This window comes from Emydura macquarii, unplaced genomic scaffold (genome assembly GCF_026122565.2).
Source record: "Emydura macquarii macquarii isolate MOO-44397 ecotype Brisbane River unplaced genomic scaffold, CSIRO-AGI_Emac_v2 contig_2768, whole genome shotgun sequence".
In the NCBI taxonomy this organism is placed as follows: domain Eukaryota; kingdom Metazoa; phylum Chordata; order Testudines; family Chelidae; genus Emydura; species Emydura macquarii.
Window position 1 is genome coordinate 51592058 of NW_027132905.1, and position 22013 is coordinate 51614070.

The following is a 22013-nucleotide window of genomic DNA, read 5'->3' on the forward strand; positions in this document are numbered from 1 at the left end:
CTGTGGGTAAGAAATGAGGTGCTTTACGAAAGCAGTGCAGGGAACCTCAGACAACTATTAGCCTCTCCTTTCCATGAACAAATGACAAACATTTAAATGAGGAAAAAAAAAAAAAAAAACCAATACAGATTTGATGCATTTAAATAAATGAGGTGGAATGTTTGCATCCTCTGAAAGGAATGAGTTGTCAATTTCACATCACACAGGTTCCTCCCCAATACTGTCTAAAGCAAGGTTATCCCTGCTGCTGGCAGTGTGACAGTTGTAGTGAAAGCTCATAAATCAGTAGCTATAAATACCTGGTCTGTGGCCCACTCCAGCTGCAGTACACACACATTACATGCATCAAGGCTTCTGATGTTCTGTTTGGATTAGGAAACACAACACACCAAACTTGTGTTAGCAATTCAAAGCACACAACATGCATGGTTATAGTCTTGACCTCTCTCTCTCTCCCCCCACAGCTTCTTCCAAGACAAGGTTCTGAACAGCGGGCGCTCCTTGCGTTCACTTCCTTCCAGAAGTTCTGCTGGCCATTCCGATATAAGAGTCTGTTTAAGCACTTCGTCATGTTGGAGTCAAAAAGGAACTACTCTTCAATCAAGGCAAGGATTTTACTGAACTATCTACATATTTGATCTGTACAGTACAGGAGAAGCTATTTACACCCTGCAAGACACGTGTAACAGCATGCTTGATCACTGTGCAGACTGCTGAAAACATGCAGCAGGCACATTTCAGAGAAGTTGGAGCTGGGGACAGTGCAACAGTCCCTGGATTCTACTTCCAGCTGTCACCAACTTGCTCTGTACCCCTGGGTAAATCACTTACCCTCCATGTACCTATATCCCCATATGTAAAATGAGCAAGTAATACCAGCCTCACAGTACGTAGGGGACCTCGAGGTTATAAGATTTAAGATCCTTGGGTGAAAGGCACTAGAGAAGTGTTCAGTCTCAGCCAGAAATACTTTTTCAGAACACCAAAGTGACTCTACAGACATGTAGCCAAGGGTCCAACAGGACTAACAGCAGCCTTCTTCATGCAGAGGGGAGGATGCGGCTGATCAACTGCAATTTGGCTATTAGTAATCTCAGACAATAATTTCTATTTATCAAGAAAGATGCATTACCAACAAGTTGCATTCATTTATTTGTGCTAAGATTCTGTGTAAATGTATCAGCTTTCAGACTCTTGTCAAATTTCCAGCATGGCCTTGGTGTGACACTAAATGCCCCCACACTAGATCCCATGAGGGATCTCTGTCCAAGTTTCCTATTTCCAACCAGCTATCTAAAACTTCCAGCTGCCTGGTTTGTCGTCATCTGGCTCTCCCTGCGCACAGGTTCCAAAATTCAGTGGCCTTTAACAGAACCACCAGGACAACTGATGAAATAAAGACATACTGAATTGCTTTCCTTCATTTAAATCTTCAAAAAGCCTTCTTCCTTTTAAATATATAATCGAACTGGGCTCTGCTGACTAAACATGCTCACATGTGCACCTGGGATTTGCCTGAAAATTTATTATGCTTGTCCTGTAAGAAGTCTGTTTCTGTCTCCTTGAGTACCTGGTTCCAATATTCTCCACTCAGATCAAGCTGGAACGTGGAGTTTCAAAAAGAGGATGCACTGGGCCTCTCCTGTTCTACTGGTTGCGCATCTGGTCTCAATGTAACTATAGCAACAATTTTGCCAAGTTGTGTTTAAAAAAAAAAAATTCACCTGTAAATCCTCCAGAATGAGAGTCTTTTGCAGGGGGAACAGTGAGGCCTGTGAAACAGAATGTAAGCGAAAAACAAGACAGGAATTTGTTTCTCCTCAACTAACACTACACTTAGACCTCCAGCTGTATAGCCTGATTCTTTAGAAGGGGAAGGGGGACAGGACTGACTCCTGGTGCAGTGGAAGGTGAGTCTGTTGACAAGGAATCTGTAATAAGGGTCTAATCAGTCAGATACATCAGGGAGTTGTATCCATTTAGACAGCAGAAGTAGCTGATGTCCTGCTAGACACCTGAATATGGTCTATCAAGGACCAATGCCACAAAAGACAGGGCAGAACCTGAAGGATTTGTTTAACACTCTTAAGGAAATCAATACAATTAATGGGAATGTATTTGTTTCCAGATTAAGCACACCATTTGTGACACGGTTTTCCCTGTGCTGGAAAGAGTAAGGGCAACATATGTGGTGGGACTCCCTGTATCCACAGACATTCTAGATGCACATAAGGCAGGTTACTTTTCTATACCTACTGCTAGAGGTTTTGTTGTAGTTTTGCTGTCAATATCCTAAAAATCTCATTGATTACAGGGCGTTGGCATCATCTGAATCCAATAGGGAAGAAAACACTGCATATTGTTGTAAGAGAACAAATCCTTGAACAGAAATGGAATGCACGTGGAGAATCTGGTACTTCACGGCAATGAATAAATTGATAGAGTTTTTGCAGGACTACCACCAGGATGATACTGGCAGAGAAGCTGCCTTTTCATAGGCACTTAGCTGCCAAACTGGCAGCTAATTCCAAATTCTGAGCCTCTCTCTGGGGAGTCTGAAAGGGTCGAATAAAGCTCAGGACTAATTCAGGTGTGTTCAAACGCGAACTTTACTGATCTAATGACGTACAATGCAATATTTGATGTATCTTGAGCCAAAAACAAGTGAAAATTCAAACTGCTATAAAAGCACACAGGAGGTCCTGCAGGGAGATGAGCCTCTTGGGCCTGAGCTATATCCTCTCTCTCGGCTTTCTTGGTGCCATCTGGAAGCAGCTAATATTTTGGAAAGGAGGGGCAAGAGTTAATATTCTGACAACTCAATATATAGCTAACAGCTGCCTACACATATGAGGTTTGTGATGTGTCTAAAATTCAGTAAAATCACTTGAAACAAAACCTCCCTTACTTCAGTTTATACATATACCTGCATGTTCCAGTGTTCCACATGTGCTTTAGAACAACTAGAGATGGCCTGTTATATTTTAAAGCCCTCTGCCAAGTCACTCAGCTTCCTGCAGGGCTGAAGCTTTACATGTTTGGTCTCAACCCAAAAGGTGAGACAGTTGGCAAATGAACAAACAACAGCTGAGCATTTTAAATTATATTAGCACAAAAATGCTTTTGGTAATAATAGATTTTGTAACTTTTTTGACTTGACTAACAGCTTAATTTTAAAACAAACTTTTCAGGCAGATAGTCCTCAGTTTCGAGGTTCAGATCAAGTTGAACCTGGGTTCAAATTACCTTTGGCTTTGCAAAGTAACGATCTGATTGATGAGGCTTTGGAAAGCCAACCGTGGTTTTACATGTCTCAAACATCCTAATGGGAAAGAAACCTAATATTATTTTACATTTTCTGTTGAAGGTAATGCTAATAGAGATGAGCCTGAGACACCAAGTCTGGCTCTAGACTTTACCAGAGTTGGGGTGGTGACAAGGCTGGATCCAGGGTGATAGATCGTGCCCATCTCTATTTGTCTGTAAACTAAGGGCATATCTACACTACAGGTGCTACAGTAGCACAGCTACAGGGCTGCGGCTATGTTGCTGTAGCTCCATAGCGTAGATGCTTCCTACAGTGATGGAATCAGTTTTTCCGTCCATGTAGGTAATCCACCTCCCCAAGTGGCAGTCGCTAGGTAAACAGAAGAATGCTTCTGTCGACCCAGCAGTGCCTACACTGGGGGTAGGTCAGGATAGCTACAGTGCTCAGGGGTGTGAATTTTTCACACTCTGGAATGCAGTAGCTATGCTCACTAATTTTTAAGTGTAGACCAGGCATTAGAGACATAAAAACTTAGATGTGACTTAAACATTCAAGGATGCAGTAAACTGTTTCCTGTGTTGATGTACCTCACAAGTCAAGATATAGGCCTTACAGTAAAGATATTTCTTGGACGCAAGATTTTTAAAGTAGATTCTCCTTAAAGGGTGAAGAAAGTGATCCACAGGGCAGATGAACACAGCCCTGCGCTGCCCCTTCATACAAGAGACCGACTTTTGCAAATAAGCCATTAATTACTCTTTAGACCATGACTGTAGTTAGAGGAAGAGTGGAGGGTTTTGTTAAAAGAAAACAAACTCCGTATAAAAACAATTCCTGTCATTGCATCTCCACTCAAAGAGCAAATCTCTAAAAATGAAAGTGTCTCTTCAGGTAAGAGACTAATTAAAATCAAATAAACTACTACTTTAAGGGTGACCTGCAAAAGGTGTTTGTTTTTTTTTTAAAAATAAAAAGCATAAATCCATTTTTCAGTCTCTATCATGGATAAAGGACAAAGATTTTTCCCTGTTTTTTTTTTCCCCCCCCTTTAATGCCTTTAAAGTATCAGTAATGCAAAATTTGGCCTTCCTTGATTTTAATCACAGACCACTGGGAGGTCCAAGAGATACATATTTTGAGCTAACAACACTTTAATTGAAGGGAGCAAGGATGTTGAATCACTTAAAACGTATCTGACTGAAGTCAAAGAGGCGCTAACAAATCACAACCACAAAATGTTTCAAACAGCCTGGCTAGCTACTCAGCCCTCTGCTTTTATGCCATCACCATGGCCTGATCTACACCTAAAACTTATGTCAACCTAGCTATATCATTCAGGGGTGTGAAAAAAAACTCGCTCTCCACCCCTCCCCAAATGTAGTTTATGAGGTCTAAATTAGATGTTGCCACTCAAGAAAGATCTTGGAGTCACTGCAGATAGTTCTCTGAAAATCTCTGCTCAATATGCAGTGGCAGTCAAAAAAGCTAATAGCATGTTAGGAACCATTAGGAAAGGGATAGCTAATAAGACGGTAAACATCATAATGCCACTATATAAGTCCACGGTATGCCCACACCTTGTTTACAGTGTGCAGTTCTGGTCATCCCATCTTAAAAACAAATATTAGAAATGGAAAAGGTACAGAGAAGGGCAACAAAAATGATTAAGGGTATGGAACAGCTTCCATGTTAGGAGACATGAAAAAGACTGGGACTATTCAGTTTGGAAAAGAGATGACTAAGGGGGGGGAATATGACAGATCTATGAAATCATGAATGATGTGGAGAAAGTGAATAAGGAAGTGTTATTTACCCCTTCACATAACACAAGAACCAGGGGTCACCCAATGAAATTAATGGGCAGCATGTTTAAATACATGCTGAAGGAAGTACTCCTTCACACAATGCACAGTCAACCTGTGGAACTCTGCCACAGAATGTTGTGAAGGCCAGAACTATAACTTGGTTAAAAAAAGTGAGATAATTCCATGAGGGATAGGTCCACCAAAGGCTATTAGCCAACATGGTCAGCGATGCAACCCTATGCTCTGGGTTGTCACTAGGCCTCTAACTGCCAGATGCTGGGACTGGATAATAGGAGATGGATCACTTGATAATTGCCCTGGTCTGTTCATTCCCTTTGAAGCATCTGGCATTGGCCACTGTCGGAAGACAGGATACTGGGATAGGTGGACTATGGGTCTGACCCAATATGGCTGTTCTTATAAGCTGATTTAAGCCTCAGTACAGATATCACTAGGCTGACAGAAGACTAATTCTTCTTCCATGCCCTAGCTACCACCGCTCAAGAGGGTGAATTAGCTACAGTGACAGTAACGTGTTCCATCACCATAGCAAGTGTCTGCACTACAGTGTTGCAGCGATACAGCTGAGACATCACAGCTCTGCTGCTATATAGCGTCTGTAGTGTAGACAAGCCCCATTTCGCTAGTTCTTCAGTCGTCATGGTCTTCCAGCCTAGACAGGAGTGAAATCTGCACACCTTTAAGGCTTCTCTTATGTTGTAAAGCAGTGAAAGAAGGGACACAAGCTTATTATTTTTCCCCTTTGCAGGTCACCTTTAACATTGAAGATGTAGGTTAGGACACAGTAAATGAAACTCCTCATTTGAACAAATAGGAAATCACATTTTCAGAGTTGCAGAGTAAATGCAATTTTTAGAAAAAATTGTATTTCAGCTCTGAGATACCAGCACTATTCACCAAAGAGAAATTGAAACAGTATTCGGTATTTCTAAAAACTGTTTAGAAAATCATATATTTATGTAGTTATAGAGCAAATACGTCTCAGTTGACAATTCTATAACTGCTCACTACAATGTTCCTTTAGCATTTGTATAGACTATGGATATTGGAGCATGGCTTATGGCTGTTGCCACAAGTTCCCCCCACCACCATTAAAACAGCTAAAATATCACTTAGCTGAAATTGTCCCCTTGCTGTACATTAAAAACAACAAGAATAATGGACTATGGAGGCAAGGAGGAATGGGAGACAGCTACTAGTCAGATACAAAAAGGCCAAGTTAAAATGGCACAGCAACCCATAGACCCAAGACAGATTTTATTTAGATCTCCCAAGGGAAAGAGTGCAGCCATTAGAAGGCTCTGCAGGAAAAGGTGCTCATCACCGGCATTACATTCAGTAAGATGTGCTAGAACAGTTGAGAAAAGTGAGGCGCTTTCCTGTGATAGGCGACACAGTTGACATGTTACTGATAACACTCTGTAGATTGTTACTCTGATTTGGCTCCTTATGGTACCTGCTTCCTCTGCGGATTTCTGTAGAGCTTCTGCCAGTTCTTGGTCTGCAATCTCCTCTGGCCGCACATCCTCCCGCCCTGCTCCATATGCCAATCTTGCACACTCTGGCAGCTCCCCCTCCGGAAGGAAAGTTGTCTGAGATCCAGTGGTGCCAATCACTAGTACATTCTTTTTGAGATCAATGGAACACTGGGAGAAGAGAACACAGGTGATTGATGTCTTGGTAAGAGTCAGTCACAAGACAGGACCAGAACACATCGGTTAGTGGCAAGTTAAACAATGCATTAGAAAAATGTCACTTCCAAACATCAAGGGGTTAACACAATGACAAGTTATGTTAACTGGTTGCGGAAGGATTCAGAAGATGCTAACACCTGGTAGATCTAAAAACATATGTTGGGTAGATACAGCTCAGCAACCAGTGCCTTCAATACGCCAAAGGGCTGCTCACAGCTGCTCCGATTAGCCAGCTCTTGACTAATTATGGTCCTTCTGCTCTTCAGCCCTACTATGATTACAGCTCCAAGTGAGGACTTCCCAGAGTCTTTGTTGTAAATTGTTTAGGTATAGGTCTTTGAGGATTTTCAGGCACCAAGGTTTCTGAGCAAAGACCTTTAGGCTGGGACATGATACAAAATACTTACAACCTATAAGGTATATTTGCTTCCTCCACAATCTGTGGGAAAACAATGTGTCACCATCTCTCTTCAGAGTTTTTTTAATCCTAAAAAATTCATAAAAATGATCATCTTACATTTAGCACTTAAAATCGATCCATGGATTATTTCAAAATAAGCACCAATTTACTCAGTTACCTGATGTCTCTTAAGCATATCCAGTCCTAGAAGCATATCCATGGGCTGCTCTTCGAGGATGGAGAAAGAACATGGCAGAAAATCCCCTTCAATCTGAACCTGGGCTGAAGCACACAGAAAACACCATGTTATCTGCCCTCAAGCCTCAAGAAGTGCTGAAGAGGATTCTATTGTATGTATCTCTCTCTCTATCTAAGGGAAATTATACGAAGTCTTCTCAGGTAAGTTATGGAGTCAGAGCACAATGTATATAGACTTAGCTGTGGAAAAGTATAGTTCTAAGCAAGCCCTGATGATTATTGTGAGTGTTAGCCCCAAGAGGCAAATTAGCTTTTTCCCCTTTATTTTAAAAGCTGACTGGATCTGTAGTGCAGAAGGATCTGCTCAACTAAACCCTCAAGCGATAGCTGAAGAAGCTGCATACACCTGCTCAGAGTGGAATTTTGCTTTTGTGCTTTAATCCAGAGTCAATTTCTTAAACAATAAAGATCATATTTCCTTGTACGTCATTTTCTTCAGACAAACCTATGCAAGAATACAGATAGCTTAAAGTGCTCTCCTCACTGTGGAATGAGAAACACTCAGCTGCACCGGAATTCTGCTGAACAATTCACAGTGCCCATTATCTCCATCCTGATCCCACAGACCAAAGAATAAAGCTATTTTACATTAACCCTTCAGCACCAGCAATCAAGGTTTCCTCCGTATTTGTATGGGGACTCTACCTAGACCTACCAGAATTAAAGTGTTAGGATAATCGAATTAAAACAATGTTAAATATGCTGGAATCCTGGTTATAGTGTCTCTGGGTGAGCTTAATGTGTTCTTGACAAACTCTTACTCCACTCTATAGCAGTTCCCAAAGCTTATAGTATTAAAGCAAACACTCTGGTGCCAAGCAAAGCCACAGCCATGACAGGTAAAGTGATCCTGTTGTGCCATTACTTACCTAGGTGCACCCGGCCAATGATTTTCTGTGTGCCCACACCCTTAGCAATTCCTGCCCACCGCCGGTCCACCAGTCTCATTATGTTACATCTTTCAGCACAAGCTTGGCTCATAATGGTCATTTGGGCACCTACCCCCAGAGACAAGAGCAATTAGCAATACTTAAAAACAACCAAGGGGTAGTTTAAAAATCTTGATCCGGGCCAGTACAGAGGTTTTCATCTAAAACTCAGTAGCAGACAGGGAATTATATTATGGCATAAAGGCATTTGATTACAGCATGGCTACGTGTGTATGTACACCCACACACTCACCCACCCACCAACTGAAGATCGTTATTGTTATGGAGTTACGATGAAGCTGAATACTTACACTTGGAGCTCTATGGAGGAAAAGTGTTGTGTTATAAAGGAAAGGAAATATCTCAGTTTTATAGATAAGGAAACTGAGGCATACAGATGGAGTAACTTGTCCAAGGTTACACAGTTGGCTGGTGGCAAAGGCCAGATTAGAAACCAGGAATTCTGACTCCCAGTCATATTTTCACCGCAACACACACCTCAAATATTTTTAATTAGGTTGAATAATGCCAGAAAGTACATTCAGATTTTAATTAGATCCTTCCTAAGCTCATAACACAATGCTTTACTGTGGGAAGGGAATGCTATAATTGACCTACTGTGGGGTTCACTATTTTCCTTAAAGAGCCAGGAGATGGGGAAGCAGGGAGAGCAGAAGAGGGTAGAGTGATTTAAAATGAGGCAGGGAGGGGGAAGGAATCACCTGAGTCCACAAATGCTTTCACTGGATGTCCATTGACTTTGCAGTTAATATAGAGCATTACCACCTGGCCAAAGCTCTCTGGGGCCTCTTCCATAGCTATCGTCATGTTCTCTTCAATGTTTTGTTGCCTGAATCAAATGAAAATCAGAAACTGAAATCAGGCCTTCCATGAGCAGAAATGGTATATTTACAAAGCCTCCCATTTACAAGGATTACTAACAGATTTGTCATCTTCCCTCCTCCCACTACCATCAGTGACGAACAGCTGTGAAAGGAGAACTTCAGCAGTTAAACACCACCCTACTTAGATGCTAGCAAAGATCTTGTCTTACTCCAGAGGCATCAGGTTGCTTGCAAGCAGGAAGGAAAGAATGTTCCTCATAGCTCCTTAAAGAGACCTATGCAGCAGTCTGAAGTAAGTGGTCAGATGCACTTAAGCACCTGGAGACCTGCAACTGACTTTCTGTTCACCGCAAAAACTTGTCACTACAGAATTAACAAAAAGAACTTGTGGGCAAGACTTTGTAATTTCTTTGTCATTCTGTAATGAAACATTGAGATCATGCAGTGACGACCTCATCAGCAACTACAACACTGAGATCCCACACAAGTTACGTATCAAAATGTTTTCCATAACATTTCAGGAGATTCTTCCCTTTTGCAAGTATCAGGTTTGGAACAGGTTACATGAAACTCTCATGAGTGCAGTGACAACACCGCAAATTCTCTGTACAAATTTAAAGCCACAAAAAGGAACATAAGATAACGTGAGCCAAACTGAAATGCAGCCCGTCCCTGCAGTAACCTGGAGCAGGATAGTCTCCGCAGCCACCCTGCCGGAAATGGCTCCTCTACCAATATAAAAGGTTTAAAGAGATGGCTTTCTTTTTTTCAGTAGGAGGGAAGATTTCTGCCCTTTTCCTACCATATAACCCTCCCTCCGCCACGGACAGGCTGAATGCAACTCTCTTTGGAGGCAGCCAGTGATGCTCTATGCACCTTCTAAAAGGGGTCACTGGAGAGGACTATGCAGTGCTCTAAGACGTGGCTGCTTGGAAACTGAAGGTGGCCTACTGCAGAGCAACATACTGCACAGCCCCTAGACTGCCCCGGCTCTATTTAGTCCTGATATATCTCAAAGCAACACATCTTGGGCTCTCAGAACACATAAGATTAAGTCAGTCAGTCAGAAGCGAGAAGTATATATGGCTGGCAGATACCGAGTTTCAGTTTGATTACAGCAAACAGCATTCTGGTTTCCTCCTTCTCTCCCCCTGGTTGTCCCCTGCTTAAAGGTTAGAAAAGTGGCTCTGTAAAATGTGGCATTTATTATGCTGCACACAGCACCTGCTCCCCAACCCATCTTCTCACCGGGACAGAATCAAACAGAGAGAGGGGCCTGGATCAGGTGATCAGAGACCAAAACTGAGAACAAGCAGCTCCCAGGTTCTAATCCCACTGTCATTGATGGCAGTATAGCTGTGGGCAAATACTTGATCTTCCTGCCTTAGATTCCCCTTCTCTATAAAAGTGGGGATAACAACACAACTTAAATACCTCATAGGGATGTTTTGCTGGCGTTTGAGCTGCTCTGTGAAATACAGAAAAATACTTAACACTTACATAGTGTAAAATGCCTTAGAAGTCATTATAATACAATAAATGATTATTTTCCCTATTACTAATGCATGTTTTAGCACTTCCAACTCTGCACAACCAATATGAGCCTCATACGTCAGCAAAACTGCCTGCTGTTTTCTAATTCAAGAATTTATTGATGATGTAAGAAACAGAAGAATCACAACTCATCTCCCACAGGCAGTAGTTAGCTGAGCCTGTCGCACTGGCAATGAGAGAAACCTTGTTTGGATTTACAGACTGTGCAGTTACATATAAAAGATACAAAGGAGAGTAAACCTAAGACAGCATGGTGCCACTTTTACAGGGCCACTTTCTGACAACGACTATGCTCAAAATCTGCAACTAACCAGAGACTCGGGTTATGTCTGCGCTACAGAACTTTTAGCCCCCCCAGTGGAGAGACAGCTTATACCAACAGGAGGAGTTTCTCTGCTGGTGCAGAAACACGGTCTCCCCAAACCATGTTAACCAAGCTGACAGAAGCACTCTTCTATTAGAATAGCTGCATCTACACAGAGTTTTGTTGGCATAGCTCTGTTAGTCAGGGGTGTGGTTTTTTCACACCTCTGACCAACATAGCTACGCCAGTGTAAGTTTAAAGCACAGACCAAGCCTCAATGGGTATGTGTATACAGCAACTAGACACCTGCAGCTGGCCAATGCCCGCTGACTCAGGCTCATGGAATTTGGGCTGGGGGACTGTCTCAGAGCTGTGTAGATGTGAGAGTCCCAGAGCCTGGGCTCCAGTCCGAGCCCAGAAGTCTACACAGCAGTGAAACAGCACCGCAGCCTGAATCAGGCCTGCCACGGGTTTTTCTTTGCTGTGTAGACACTCAAAATATAAAAAAAAAGATGGACTGCAACAAAATGATGAAGTCTGCTTGGTAACAACATGTGATATTGCCCTGCAGGAGACATGGTTTAAGGGCTAAGTTTGCAAGTGCCGGCGCTCAGGCTTGAGGGGATCCAATATATCTGAGGCAGTTACATGCAGGGTCTCCACGGAACTTTGGTTACACACTTTTTATGCAGTGCTCTCTACTGGCTAGTTCATGGAGATGCATGTCAGAATTGGGAAAGGTCCCTGAAAAAGACCAAGGACTCTGACTGGGTTTTGAGAAATTGCAGTCCCCATGTGGAGAGAGGTCACCAAGACTACCTCTAGTCAGATGGCTGGGGAGGTGAGACCACACCACCAAAAGAAATGACAGAGTCAACAAATGAGACACAATGCTGCATCTATGCGCCCCTTGGTTTCAACTAGACCCCAAAAATGCATTTTCAACTGGAATAGAGTCCCACAAAGGGGTCCAGACCTCTCCCTTGGACTTAAGTTTGCTACCTTATGTCCTCTTCTATCTTTGCCTGAGCCTCAAGATCAAAAGGGTCAGCTGAAAACAGACGGATTCTCTCCTGCTCCCGCCGGGCTCGGTCCTGCTGTTGCTCCAACAATACCCTGGTAAATTTCTCTGCAGTAACGAAAACAGATACAAACACCACAGTGAGGTGCGCTAACACCCTTTGCTGGAAATTACAAATGAAATGCGCTTAAACCTGCAGCACAACAGTGTCTTCTGAAGATGTTGGCCACCACTCAAAAGTATCATTAGGTAGGTCTTGCTGCAGTAAAGCAATGAAAATATTCTTTAACAGCAACTCTGTGTTAAATGTCATGGTGTCTCTGCACGTTAAACTTATCTGCACACACAAAGTCAGAGTGAGTCAGTGGCACAGCCAGGGATATAATCCAGGTCTTCTGAAACCCAGTGTGGTGCTCTTTTGGACCATGGTGCCAACAAACCAGAAGATCCATCAAAAAGATAGCAGCAGAACTCACTGGCCATAGATTAGTTTTGCCTCTGAGCAAAGTCAAAGTTCTATGACATCCCAGGCTTCAAACAACAGTCTTATTTTAAAGACAAGTAATGTAGGGCAAGATTTACAGTCTAAATCTACACTCAAAAGGAGCTAAGAAGTGGTCACATTTGAAAAAAAATTAGACCACATATTCAGGGGCACAAGTTTTAGACACCAAGGGTTGAAAATTTCAGCCAAATTTTTTAAGGTTTGTCCACAATAAAATGCATTCCTAACGACACTTGCATTCAGAAATCAAAACAGTTGTGTGTGCAAAGTAGCTACTGCTTTCACTTCAGGAAATGCAGTGATTCCAAATACACCCGGCCTTGAAAACAGTTGGCAGGAGTCTCAGTACAGAGGTGAGGGACTGAACTGGTCATAAAAACTGATCTCACCCCCCAGTTGTGGTCCTTCCAAGAAAGGGGACAAGGCATATCAGCAGAGTCACATGGGGGAAACTTGCAAAACTATTGCTAGCTAGTGCTATTCCTGTTCTGGGGGATAGGGGAATTCCATCTCCAATGCTGTCAGTCTAACACCTTCACAGCATTAAATTCACTAAGGAGCCACTGTGAGCAACACAAGTGACTGAACACCCATACCGACTTTTTACTAGAATTCAGCACAGTTAGAAGTCACCATGGAACAGCCTCATACAAAAAATGAAGAACCAATCGCCTCCAAATCCCAATTTACCAAGGTCTCCACTGAGCAGTGCCTCAGCCAAGGGTGGATTGCGTTCCTTCAGCAGGGAGAGCTCATGGGGATTGGCAAGCAACATGTCCCGTAATAATGCTGGATTGTCCATGCCTTGAGGGGGTGAAGGTGTGTCTGGAGTTGATGGAAGAGGATGCGGTGCTGGTTGCTGCTGCTGCTGCTGCTGCTGCAGCTGGGCTGACGTCCCAGGCACCGTAATGCTGCTGAAGTCTATCCTGGGGAGACCTTAAGGAAAAATGGGTTAACAGTTTGACCATTCCACATTCTCAGCTGCTGTGAACAATGCAGTGTAAGGCTGTGGAATGACTGAACAAGCTACACTAACATTTAGTTTAAGTAGCAATTCATGTCTGAGTTCCATTGTGTCACCAACGTATCCAGGTTAGTGGGTTAGGAATACTATTACATATTTACGTAACTGATCTATTCATATATGTGGCTCGTTTTCCTGTGAAATTCACTTAACCCCTCCAGATTCCATTTTTCAAATTTAAGATATGCATACCACCAACCTGCCTCACAAGGAGGTTGTAAGGCTTAAGAGTGTCCATAAAGCACGTCTGAATTCCTCAGATGAGAGAAGCTACTGTAGTAAGACAAATATTGCTGACACACTGCACAGCAGCCACCAACCTTCTTGCTGAGGCAGAGTTTGGATCTTAACAGTCACTCGCCTGCTATAATCTGTGGCCAACATTTCCTTTGTAAGGGATACAATTATAATGGCAACTCTTAGCACTAAGAATTATAAGGGAGAAGGGCTGGAGAAGTAGGACTCCAACTCCCTATTATGGGGCTCAAGGAACCTTTTCAATATATATTGCCTCACATAATTGGGTCTGCTAAGATGCAGCTTCCCTGTGTATTAGTCACAATACGTATTCAGAGCACACACTGCAACAGCCTTCTAATGTACAGGAGCAGCGCAGACTGCACATTATTGCATCATTATACTGAATGCGAGAGGAATAGGCCTTACGAAAATCCATATGCAGTCACAGAAGCTGCTTTTCTGAACACATTATTTTGGTCACTTTTCTCCCACCCCAAAACAGCAAAGTAAATCACACCTTCCCATGGACTAAAACCATGACAAGAAGTAAACTCTTTACGTAACCAAAGCAAAGAAAAAACACACCCCAAAGCAAGAACTGTTTTGCCTGATGGGGGCAGCTATTGTGAAATTATTTAATGTTTGTCAAGCACTTGGATGAAATGCGTTAAACATGTATAAAATAATATTTCAATGTATTTATTTACTAATGCACCAACTTTATGCCTCAAATTATTAACTCTGAAAAAGGAGGAGTTTTAAATTTAATGTATTAGCAGACCCTTGATAGGACAGCATTAACTGGTACAACAGTTAAGTTTCACACACATCAATAAATAAAACATCCAGAGCATTAAGAGGCTAAACAGCCACCATTTAAAAGTAATCTACGATGGATATCTGGGTACAGTGAGGGGGGCTATAAGACAACAGTGGTTAGCCCAGCCAGTTAGTCTGAAAAGTTTCTCACCTGGAAATTGGACTGGAGGCCGTGGCTCTACGTTCTCCTTTTGCCGTAAAATCACCACATCTCCATCTTTCAAGCCATATGAGGCCAATGATCTGTGGTTGTCAGTTAGAGGCCTCTCTGCATAGACAATCTGTACATAAGGAGAGAAAGTATGTGACAGGAAACTAGCTTATACATGGCAGAAAGTGGACTGACAGCAAGACCCTAAATGCTGATTTTACTTAGGAACATTAATTCTCATTCACTATAAACTTCAAGACGAATCCAAAAGAAGTATTGGTAAGTATGCAATTCTCATCAGTGGCACAGACTGCTGCAAATCAAGTGAACCAGGCAGAGATAGATCCCAAGAGATAAACACTCAGTCCTCCACAGAGAATTATTCTTATGGGAAACCAACATGGTTTCACAGTACACAGCATTTCTGAGAAGGGTTGGTTAAGGAATAAGAAGAATGGAAGATTTTACAGCAACTTTGGCTAAGGCCCAGACTTCTAGATATTCCTATATAAACCTGGAATTGCCCTCAGACAAGACTCTATTGCCTGCCGGCTTCCTAAATTGTGAAATCCCATCATAAAAATCACAGGAGCAATAAAGCATTTAACTTTACAAATTTCCAGGCAGAAGTGTTGAATACTGGACAGCATAGCAGGAAACGAGGTCATCGGTGGAATTCTAGTTTCAGCCTTCAATATGTAGCTATGACTTTCTATAACAACCAGCTGTACAGAAACTTACATTGCCATTAACTCATGTCAGGGCTCAACAAATTCTGGACGCAGAACCTAAAGTCAGACAGGACCAACAGATCATCTAGCCTGACCTCCTGTATATCACAGGCCATCACCAACAACCGCACACTAAATCCAACAACCCAGATTAGACCAAAGTATAACAGCCCCTGAAAACTAGACTATTATGTGCCACAGGCAGAGAATAAGAAGGATTAAGAGGCACCAGTGCCTTAGGCCCCCGCAATAGCAGGGAAGTGATTAAGTAAGATGTACCCAGATAATACCAGCAAGTGACTGTCTCATATACACTGCAGAGAAAGGCAAAAAAAAACAAACAAACCCTAAAATCACTGCCAATCTGACCTGGGGGAAAAGTTCCTTCCTGACCCCAAATCTGACTATTAGTTAGACCCTAAGCATACGGGTGACGCCCACCAGCCAGACACTAGGGAAAGAATTCTCTGTAGTAACTCAGAGGCCTCCCTATCTAGTGTCCCATCTCGACTGTTGGAGATATTTGCTAATAGCAATCATGGATGGGCGATATGCCACTGTATGCAACCCCATCAGAATGTCCCCTCTATTAACTTATCCAACTCAGTCTTGCAACGAGTGAGATTGCACTAACTACTCCCTTTGGAATAGTTTTGCAGAACCTCATTCCTCTGATGTTTAGAAAACTTCATCTATTTTCAAGACTAAAATTGTTGATGGCCAATTGATGTCCATTTGCTGTTGTGCCAGCATAGGTCCTTAACTTAAATAACTCCTCTCCCTCCCTGGTGTGTATCCCTCTGATATATTTTATTGAGAGCAATCATATCTCCTCTCAACCTTCGTTTTGTTAGGCTAAGCAAGCCACACTCTCAGGCTCCTCTTGTAACGTAAGGTCTCCATTTCTCTGATCATCCTAGCAACCCTTCTCTACATGTGTTCTGGTTTGAATTCATCTCTCAAACATGGGAGATCAGATTTGGATGCAGTATTCCAAGTGAGCTCTCTCCAATGCCTTGTACAATGGTAATAACACTTCCTTATCTCTACTGGAAATACCTCCCCTGATGCATCCTAGAATTGCATTAGCCTTTTTCATGGTTGCATCACATTGGCAGCTCACAGTCATCCTGTGGTTGACCAATACACACAGGTCTTTCTCCTCCTCTGTCATTTCCAAAATCCCCAGTTTATAGCACACATTCTTGTTCTTAAGAAGGATATGCATGGTGACTGGGGCCACTTTTACACTCTTGGAAGACTCAGGGATGGGAGGAAGGAATGAGTGGCCCAAATTACCACGCTCACGGCACAGCCATCTTGATTCCACAAGTGGCCATGTACAGAGGCCAGTCAAAGAAGAATACAGGACCTGCTGGTTCACTGCTAAAGCTTTGCTGAACAATGGGAGAGGCCATCATGGCTGCTGTGCAAATCAGGAGGGGTTAGAATTAACCACTGCCAGTATAAAAGCTTCTCCGGTACTATGTTCCGGTTTATCCTGCAGTCTTGCAAGCTTACCTTAAATCATTTTCTTCTAAAATACCAGAATTTGAATAGTGTTATTTCTAAAAACTGGCATTTGCATTCTCAGAATATTTCAGGCTCAGGAAGATAAAAAAGATGGAGCTGGATCTGAAATAGGATTGTCCAAAACATGAAGTAGGTGCTGTCAAAACATATGCATGTTTCCAAAGCAGTTAGAACAAAATTGTATTTGAATTATGCTGGAGGTTGACGCCTGGATTCAGTGTGGATAAAATTGATCTTTTTAAAATTCAAATGGGATTTTTTTATTTTGTTATTTAAACTATGAAAAGTTTTTCTTTTAAAAAATAAACTTGTTTAAAATGAAATCTGAATTTAATACAAAATATTAAGTCCTAAATTTATTATAATCTTTTAAAAAAATTTTAAAAATATGCTGAATCTATGAGCCTCTATCAAAAACTGAGTTAAAGGCTGCTTTGCTATATAAAGAAAGAATCAGAGCAAAAACATTCAACTTTTGAAGTCAAACTTTATAAATATGGAACAATAGGTCATATACTGTATTAAGGGCTTGTTTTGTTTAATACACACATAAAACAGCATATAAAATATGTTTAAGTAAATTCCAGTTATCTTAATGCAGCTTGACACAGATCATGAGCAAAAAGTTAATTATCTAGTAAATAAGCAATACATCAGTCACCATTTTCTAACACACTAAAAATGTACAATTAATTAATTAATAAGAATATAAAATAATAAGTTCTAACTGCTTAAATAAATGTATATAGTTATACTGTTGTACTCTCCTAGGTAGAAAAAAATGCACTAACTCCAGTGTAAAGGCTCTATTTAGTTGTAATCAGCATGTTTTAATGGTTATATCAACCAATGAAAATGCACCTTTCTTTAGAAAAGAAAGGAAGTTCAAATGGAAGAGTTAATTAAAATCAACTATTTAAATGGAGGCTTTCCACTTGGTGATTTAAACCTTTATTTAAATTGCTGATTTAAATCAATACAACCTGGCTGGATTAGAAACGAACGTGTGATTTATCCCCACCCTCTGAACGCATTATTGACAACATCAATGTTACACTACACTAGGCATGTAGGACATTTCTACTTTGTAAGCTATTTTGATGCAGGACACGTGTGCAAATCGTTTTCTTCTAAATCAGCAGAGAAGAAACATTGTAACAGACCCTTACTGGCATTATGAAGCTTTGTTTGTAATGAGATAATTTTCAAAGCAGCATCTCACATAACTAAATGCACCACACCCAGTTTGGCAGTCATGCCACTGACAGGAAAAAGAACAAGCTAGAAATAAACCTGACCTGCAGCTGTAAATCTTAAATGACAGTTTCTCCATATGGATATTCTTGGAGATACAACTTAATCAGTTTAAGAGAGATTTAGCCTGTCTTCTTGCTTGGATTGGATTTTTAAACTTTCCACCTTACCAGCTCAAAGCATGAATTAAACACACAGCACTTACTCCATATCCATCAGCACAGCAACTTAACACACTCTTAACCATCCTGTTTTACAGTCAACATAAGCTAATTTGACTTAGTTACTTCTGTGTGGTATGAAACTTTACAAAAGCAAAATGCTGGTAAAACAGTCCAGTTCTAAAGTCACTAACTTCTCTGAAGCCGGACAGTGCCCAAGATCCCCCAGCATTATGAAGTGTTCTAATTTTGCAAAAAACACCTGACCAGGAAGGCAGCTAGCTTTCTGCAGCTTGAATGACAACACAGCAGGAATGCCCTTCCTTTAAAAGGAAGAAAAAAAGCAGTGCAGATATTACAAACCCTACTAAACAAAACTAAGACTTTCGTAAGCTATTGATTCATGCTGCTAAGGTCTCATGTTAGAAAGAACCACCCTATTCTAGCATCTGTACATCTGATTTTCTCATCCACAATAGCAGTCATCAGTTAATGACGCTGAAAGGCATTGTATGCTCTCTCACCCCACTATACTGATGAAATTCTGTGCTGGATCCACATGTACCAGTACTGCCCACTCTCCATTCAGCTATGCATACCTTTAGCCTGCCACAAATCCTGCACAGGTCTAGGGGTTTGGAACTGCCCAGGCTTCATAGCAGGTTAAAATCACATACAACCCATAGGCACTGCCTGATACAGTCAAGTTGTGGTCTAAAACTGGTACATAACAATAATACCTAGCTCTTGAATAGCACTTTTCATCCATAGATCTCAAAGTGCCTTACAAAGGGAGGTCAGTGACACTTCCTATTAGAGATCCCCAGGCAGCACAATCAATCAATCAACATCTGGAACGAGGCAAATCTTATTCTAATTTTCAACAGCACACCAACCAGTTTTTGTCCCCAAGTGATTGCAACCAAGAAAAGGGATTAGCCAGAAAAGTAGCATGGTTTATAAATACTGAGAATAGTATCAGCTGTGTAAAAAAACTAGAGGTTGGTGCAGCTATCTCAGCAACACTGCACTGAGAGAATCAGAGTCCGAAGCTCCTGGGGCCACCCACATGAAGCAACTCATGACTGGCACTCTGATGGGTGCCGCCCTGCTTGGCTGAAGCGTTATGACAATGTGCAACCCAAGAGGAGGTCAGTTAATGGGGTGGCGTAGGGGCTGAAGAAGGAAAGTGGATAAAATATGTATGATTCTGGAAGAACCCAAATCGAGTTCCAGCAGCATTTTGTTCAGATTCCCCTCCCTTTCCAAATCCCTTTTTAGGAGAGGTGGTGCAATCTGTTAGCTATACAAAAAAAAGTCACAAACTTGGGCAATCAAAAGCTGAATGGCAGACAAAAATCTCACTATACCCTCACCTCTCTTGCCCTCTACAATCCTCCATGTACCCTTCACTCTGCCCGCTCCACTCGCCTCCATGTTCCCTTTGTTTCCTTTCCTCACAAGAGTCTTTGTGCCACCTCTTTGGCTGGGAACATCTTCTCTGACTTTGTGCCACACAGCTTCAACCATCTCCATTAAACCTTTCCTCAAAGTGCATCCTTTTTAGTCAAGACTTTCAGCCCTCATTTCTCACCAAATGGTAGTAAAAGGAATTAATTTCAGAGCTCAATAAACACACACATGTAATAAGAACATAGGTTTCTCCTCATAACCTTGGCTTTGGTTAATTCCCTGCTGTGTAATGTCTACTGTGAATTGTACCTTTCTCAGAGCAGGAGCCTAAAAATTTTGCTTTTAAAGTGACATGCCTCTGATCATTGTAAAAAGAGGGCTATGATAAAAATAATGCAAGGACAAGCCACTGAGACAAAAAGCTATATGTCAGATGCAGTTTAAGCAAGCACAGTCCTTCCTTGAGTACATAGACAAGCTGATCTTCCAATAAGTAAAATACAAATTGTATTTATATATTTCATGTATATTTCATCGTATTTATATGTTTTATGCATCTGACAAAGTGGGTCTCTGCCCACAAAAGCTTATGCGCAAATAAATGTATTAGTCTTTAAGGTCCACAGAACTCTTGTTATTTTGTATTTATATAGTTTCTTCCTATGGAAGATCATAAAATGCTCTATAGAAAGAGGGGCTGACTAGAAATGACGATATGGGCCCAGCAAATACCTGGGCAGAGAGGGAAAATGATGGACAATAAAGGATAGAAAGAAAGGAGGCAGGAATTAGCAAGGGACAGGTGAATAGAAAGAAGCAAGGAGAGAAGCAGAAGTACTGCTGATAATGTGTGGAATCAATGGCAGGTTATTTAAAGCAAATAACTGTAGATAAGCTTACATAAAACTTTAAAATTATTTGCTGAGAGGCAGTGGCTCAGAGGGAAAAAGTCCCAAAGAGGGAGCAGCACAAGCAAGGAGTGCAGGACCACCCATCATCTTAAAATAGATAAATCAGTGTTGTCATGTTACCATGATGCAAGTAGCTGGAGGGATGTATCTGAAAAACAAGAGGTGTTTACACTTCAGGCAGTACTTCAGAGATTAAAGCCCCCAGCTGCAGGCATTTGTACATTCTCACATGCAGAGAGGTTATGCAGGTCATTGGCAATAGGAAGAACAGGGGATATTCATGTTTTTGTAATCACAGCTTTCAGTGTTAACTGCTAGTTAGTGCTCCTGGAGTCATCTTCCCTTACAGGCAAGCTGGAAGGACATGGAACAGGAGTGGCCTAGGACACTTATTTTACTGTACCAAGACAAGTCTAAGAACATGCATCTGTTATTGATATTTGTGCTCTGTATAAATATGAGTTGGCAGCAGCATAAAAGGAATGGGAATCTTTAAGATCCAGTGGCCCCTCGCTCCCCAACGAGGAAAATTCAGGGTTTTCCCTAAGGGAATGCCACAGGCCTTGGATTTTCTAATTTTGGACTGTGATGGTTAGATCAGTGATCTGATTTTGCAATCACTTGCACTGGCTTTTAGTTAAATATAAAACAATACTTAGCAGTTATGGGGCACTTCATGCTTTCAAATAGGATGGTGTGCAGCATGTCTGGGGAAGTATATAAGATATGGAGCTTTCCAGCACTAAGTAATTGGCATCAACTCACCCAACTCAGAAGTGATCAAAAGTCATCATTAAACCTGTATTGTGGGCATGGGAGCTACTGCGCACAATATTTCCATGTTAGTTTTTTAGATGTCCTTTATTATTATTCACATTTCTGTAGTACCCAGATGCCCTAATCAGGATCCTACTGCACTGCACAGTCTGTTTACGGTTCAGGTTCTGAAGAGCTTATGACTTGATCGCCTGGGATTTTTGCATGTCTTAAACTGTTGAACCAATTTTACTAAAATTTTGAGAGCAACCAAGTTAAACTTTGGGTTGTACAGGAAATTAATATAGAACAATAGCTCAGAAACAAGAAGACAGCATGAAGGCTCAGACCTAGTAGCTTTTGGTGAGAAGTTTTAATTCCACCAGAAATAGCAAGACTTCTCCCACCTCCAAAAC

The 22013-nt window shown here is 41.6% G+C and overlaps 1 protein-coding gene across 3 annotated transcripts in view; it reads right to left on the minus strand.

Annotated features, from left to right (window-relative positions):
• Positions 1-22013, minus strand: part of DDI2 (DNA damage inducible 1 homolog 2) — a 33034-nt gene that overhangs the window by 8807 nt on the left and 2214 nt on the right. Inside the window, exons 2-9 of one of the 3 annotated variants that reach the window (XM_067566266.1) lie at positions 14839-14968; positions 13295-13540; positions 12081-12207; positions 9098-9225; positions 8316-8444; positions 7367-7470; positions 6551-6740; positions 300-362 (exon numbers count right to left, since the gene is read on the minus strand). In XM_067566266.1, the coding sequence (XP_067422367.1) occupies positions 346-362; positions 6551-6740; positions 7367-7470; positions 8316-8444; positions 9098-9225; positions 12081-12207; positions 13295-13540; positions 14839-14968 (1071 nt within the window). In that variant the 3' untranslated portion in view covers positions 300-345. Of the gene's footprint in view, positions 1-299; positions 363-2544; positions 2776-6550; positions 6741-7366; positions 7471-8315; positions 8445-9097; positions 9226-12080; positions 12208-13294; positions 13541-14838; positions 14969-22013 lie in introns of those variants that run through there. The other 2 variants (XM_067566265.1, XM_067566264.1) reach the window with 2 other exon arrangements.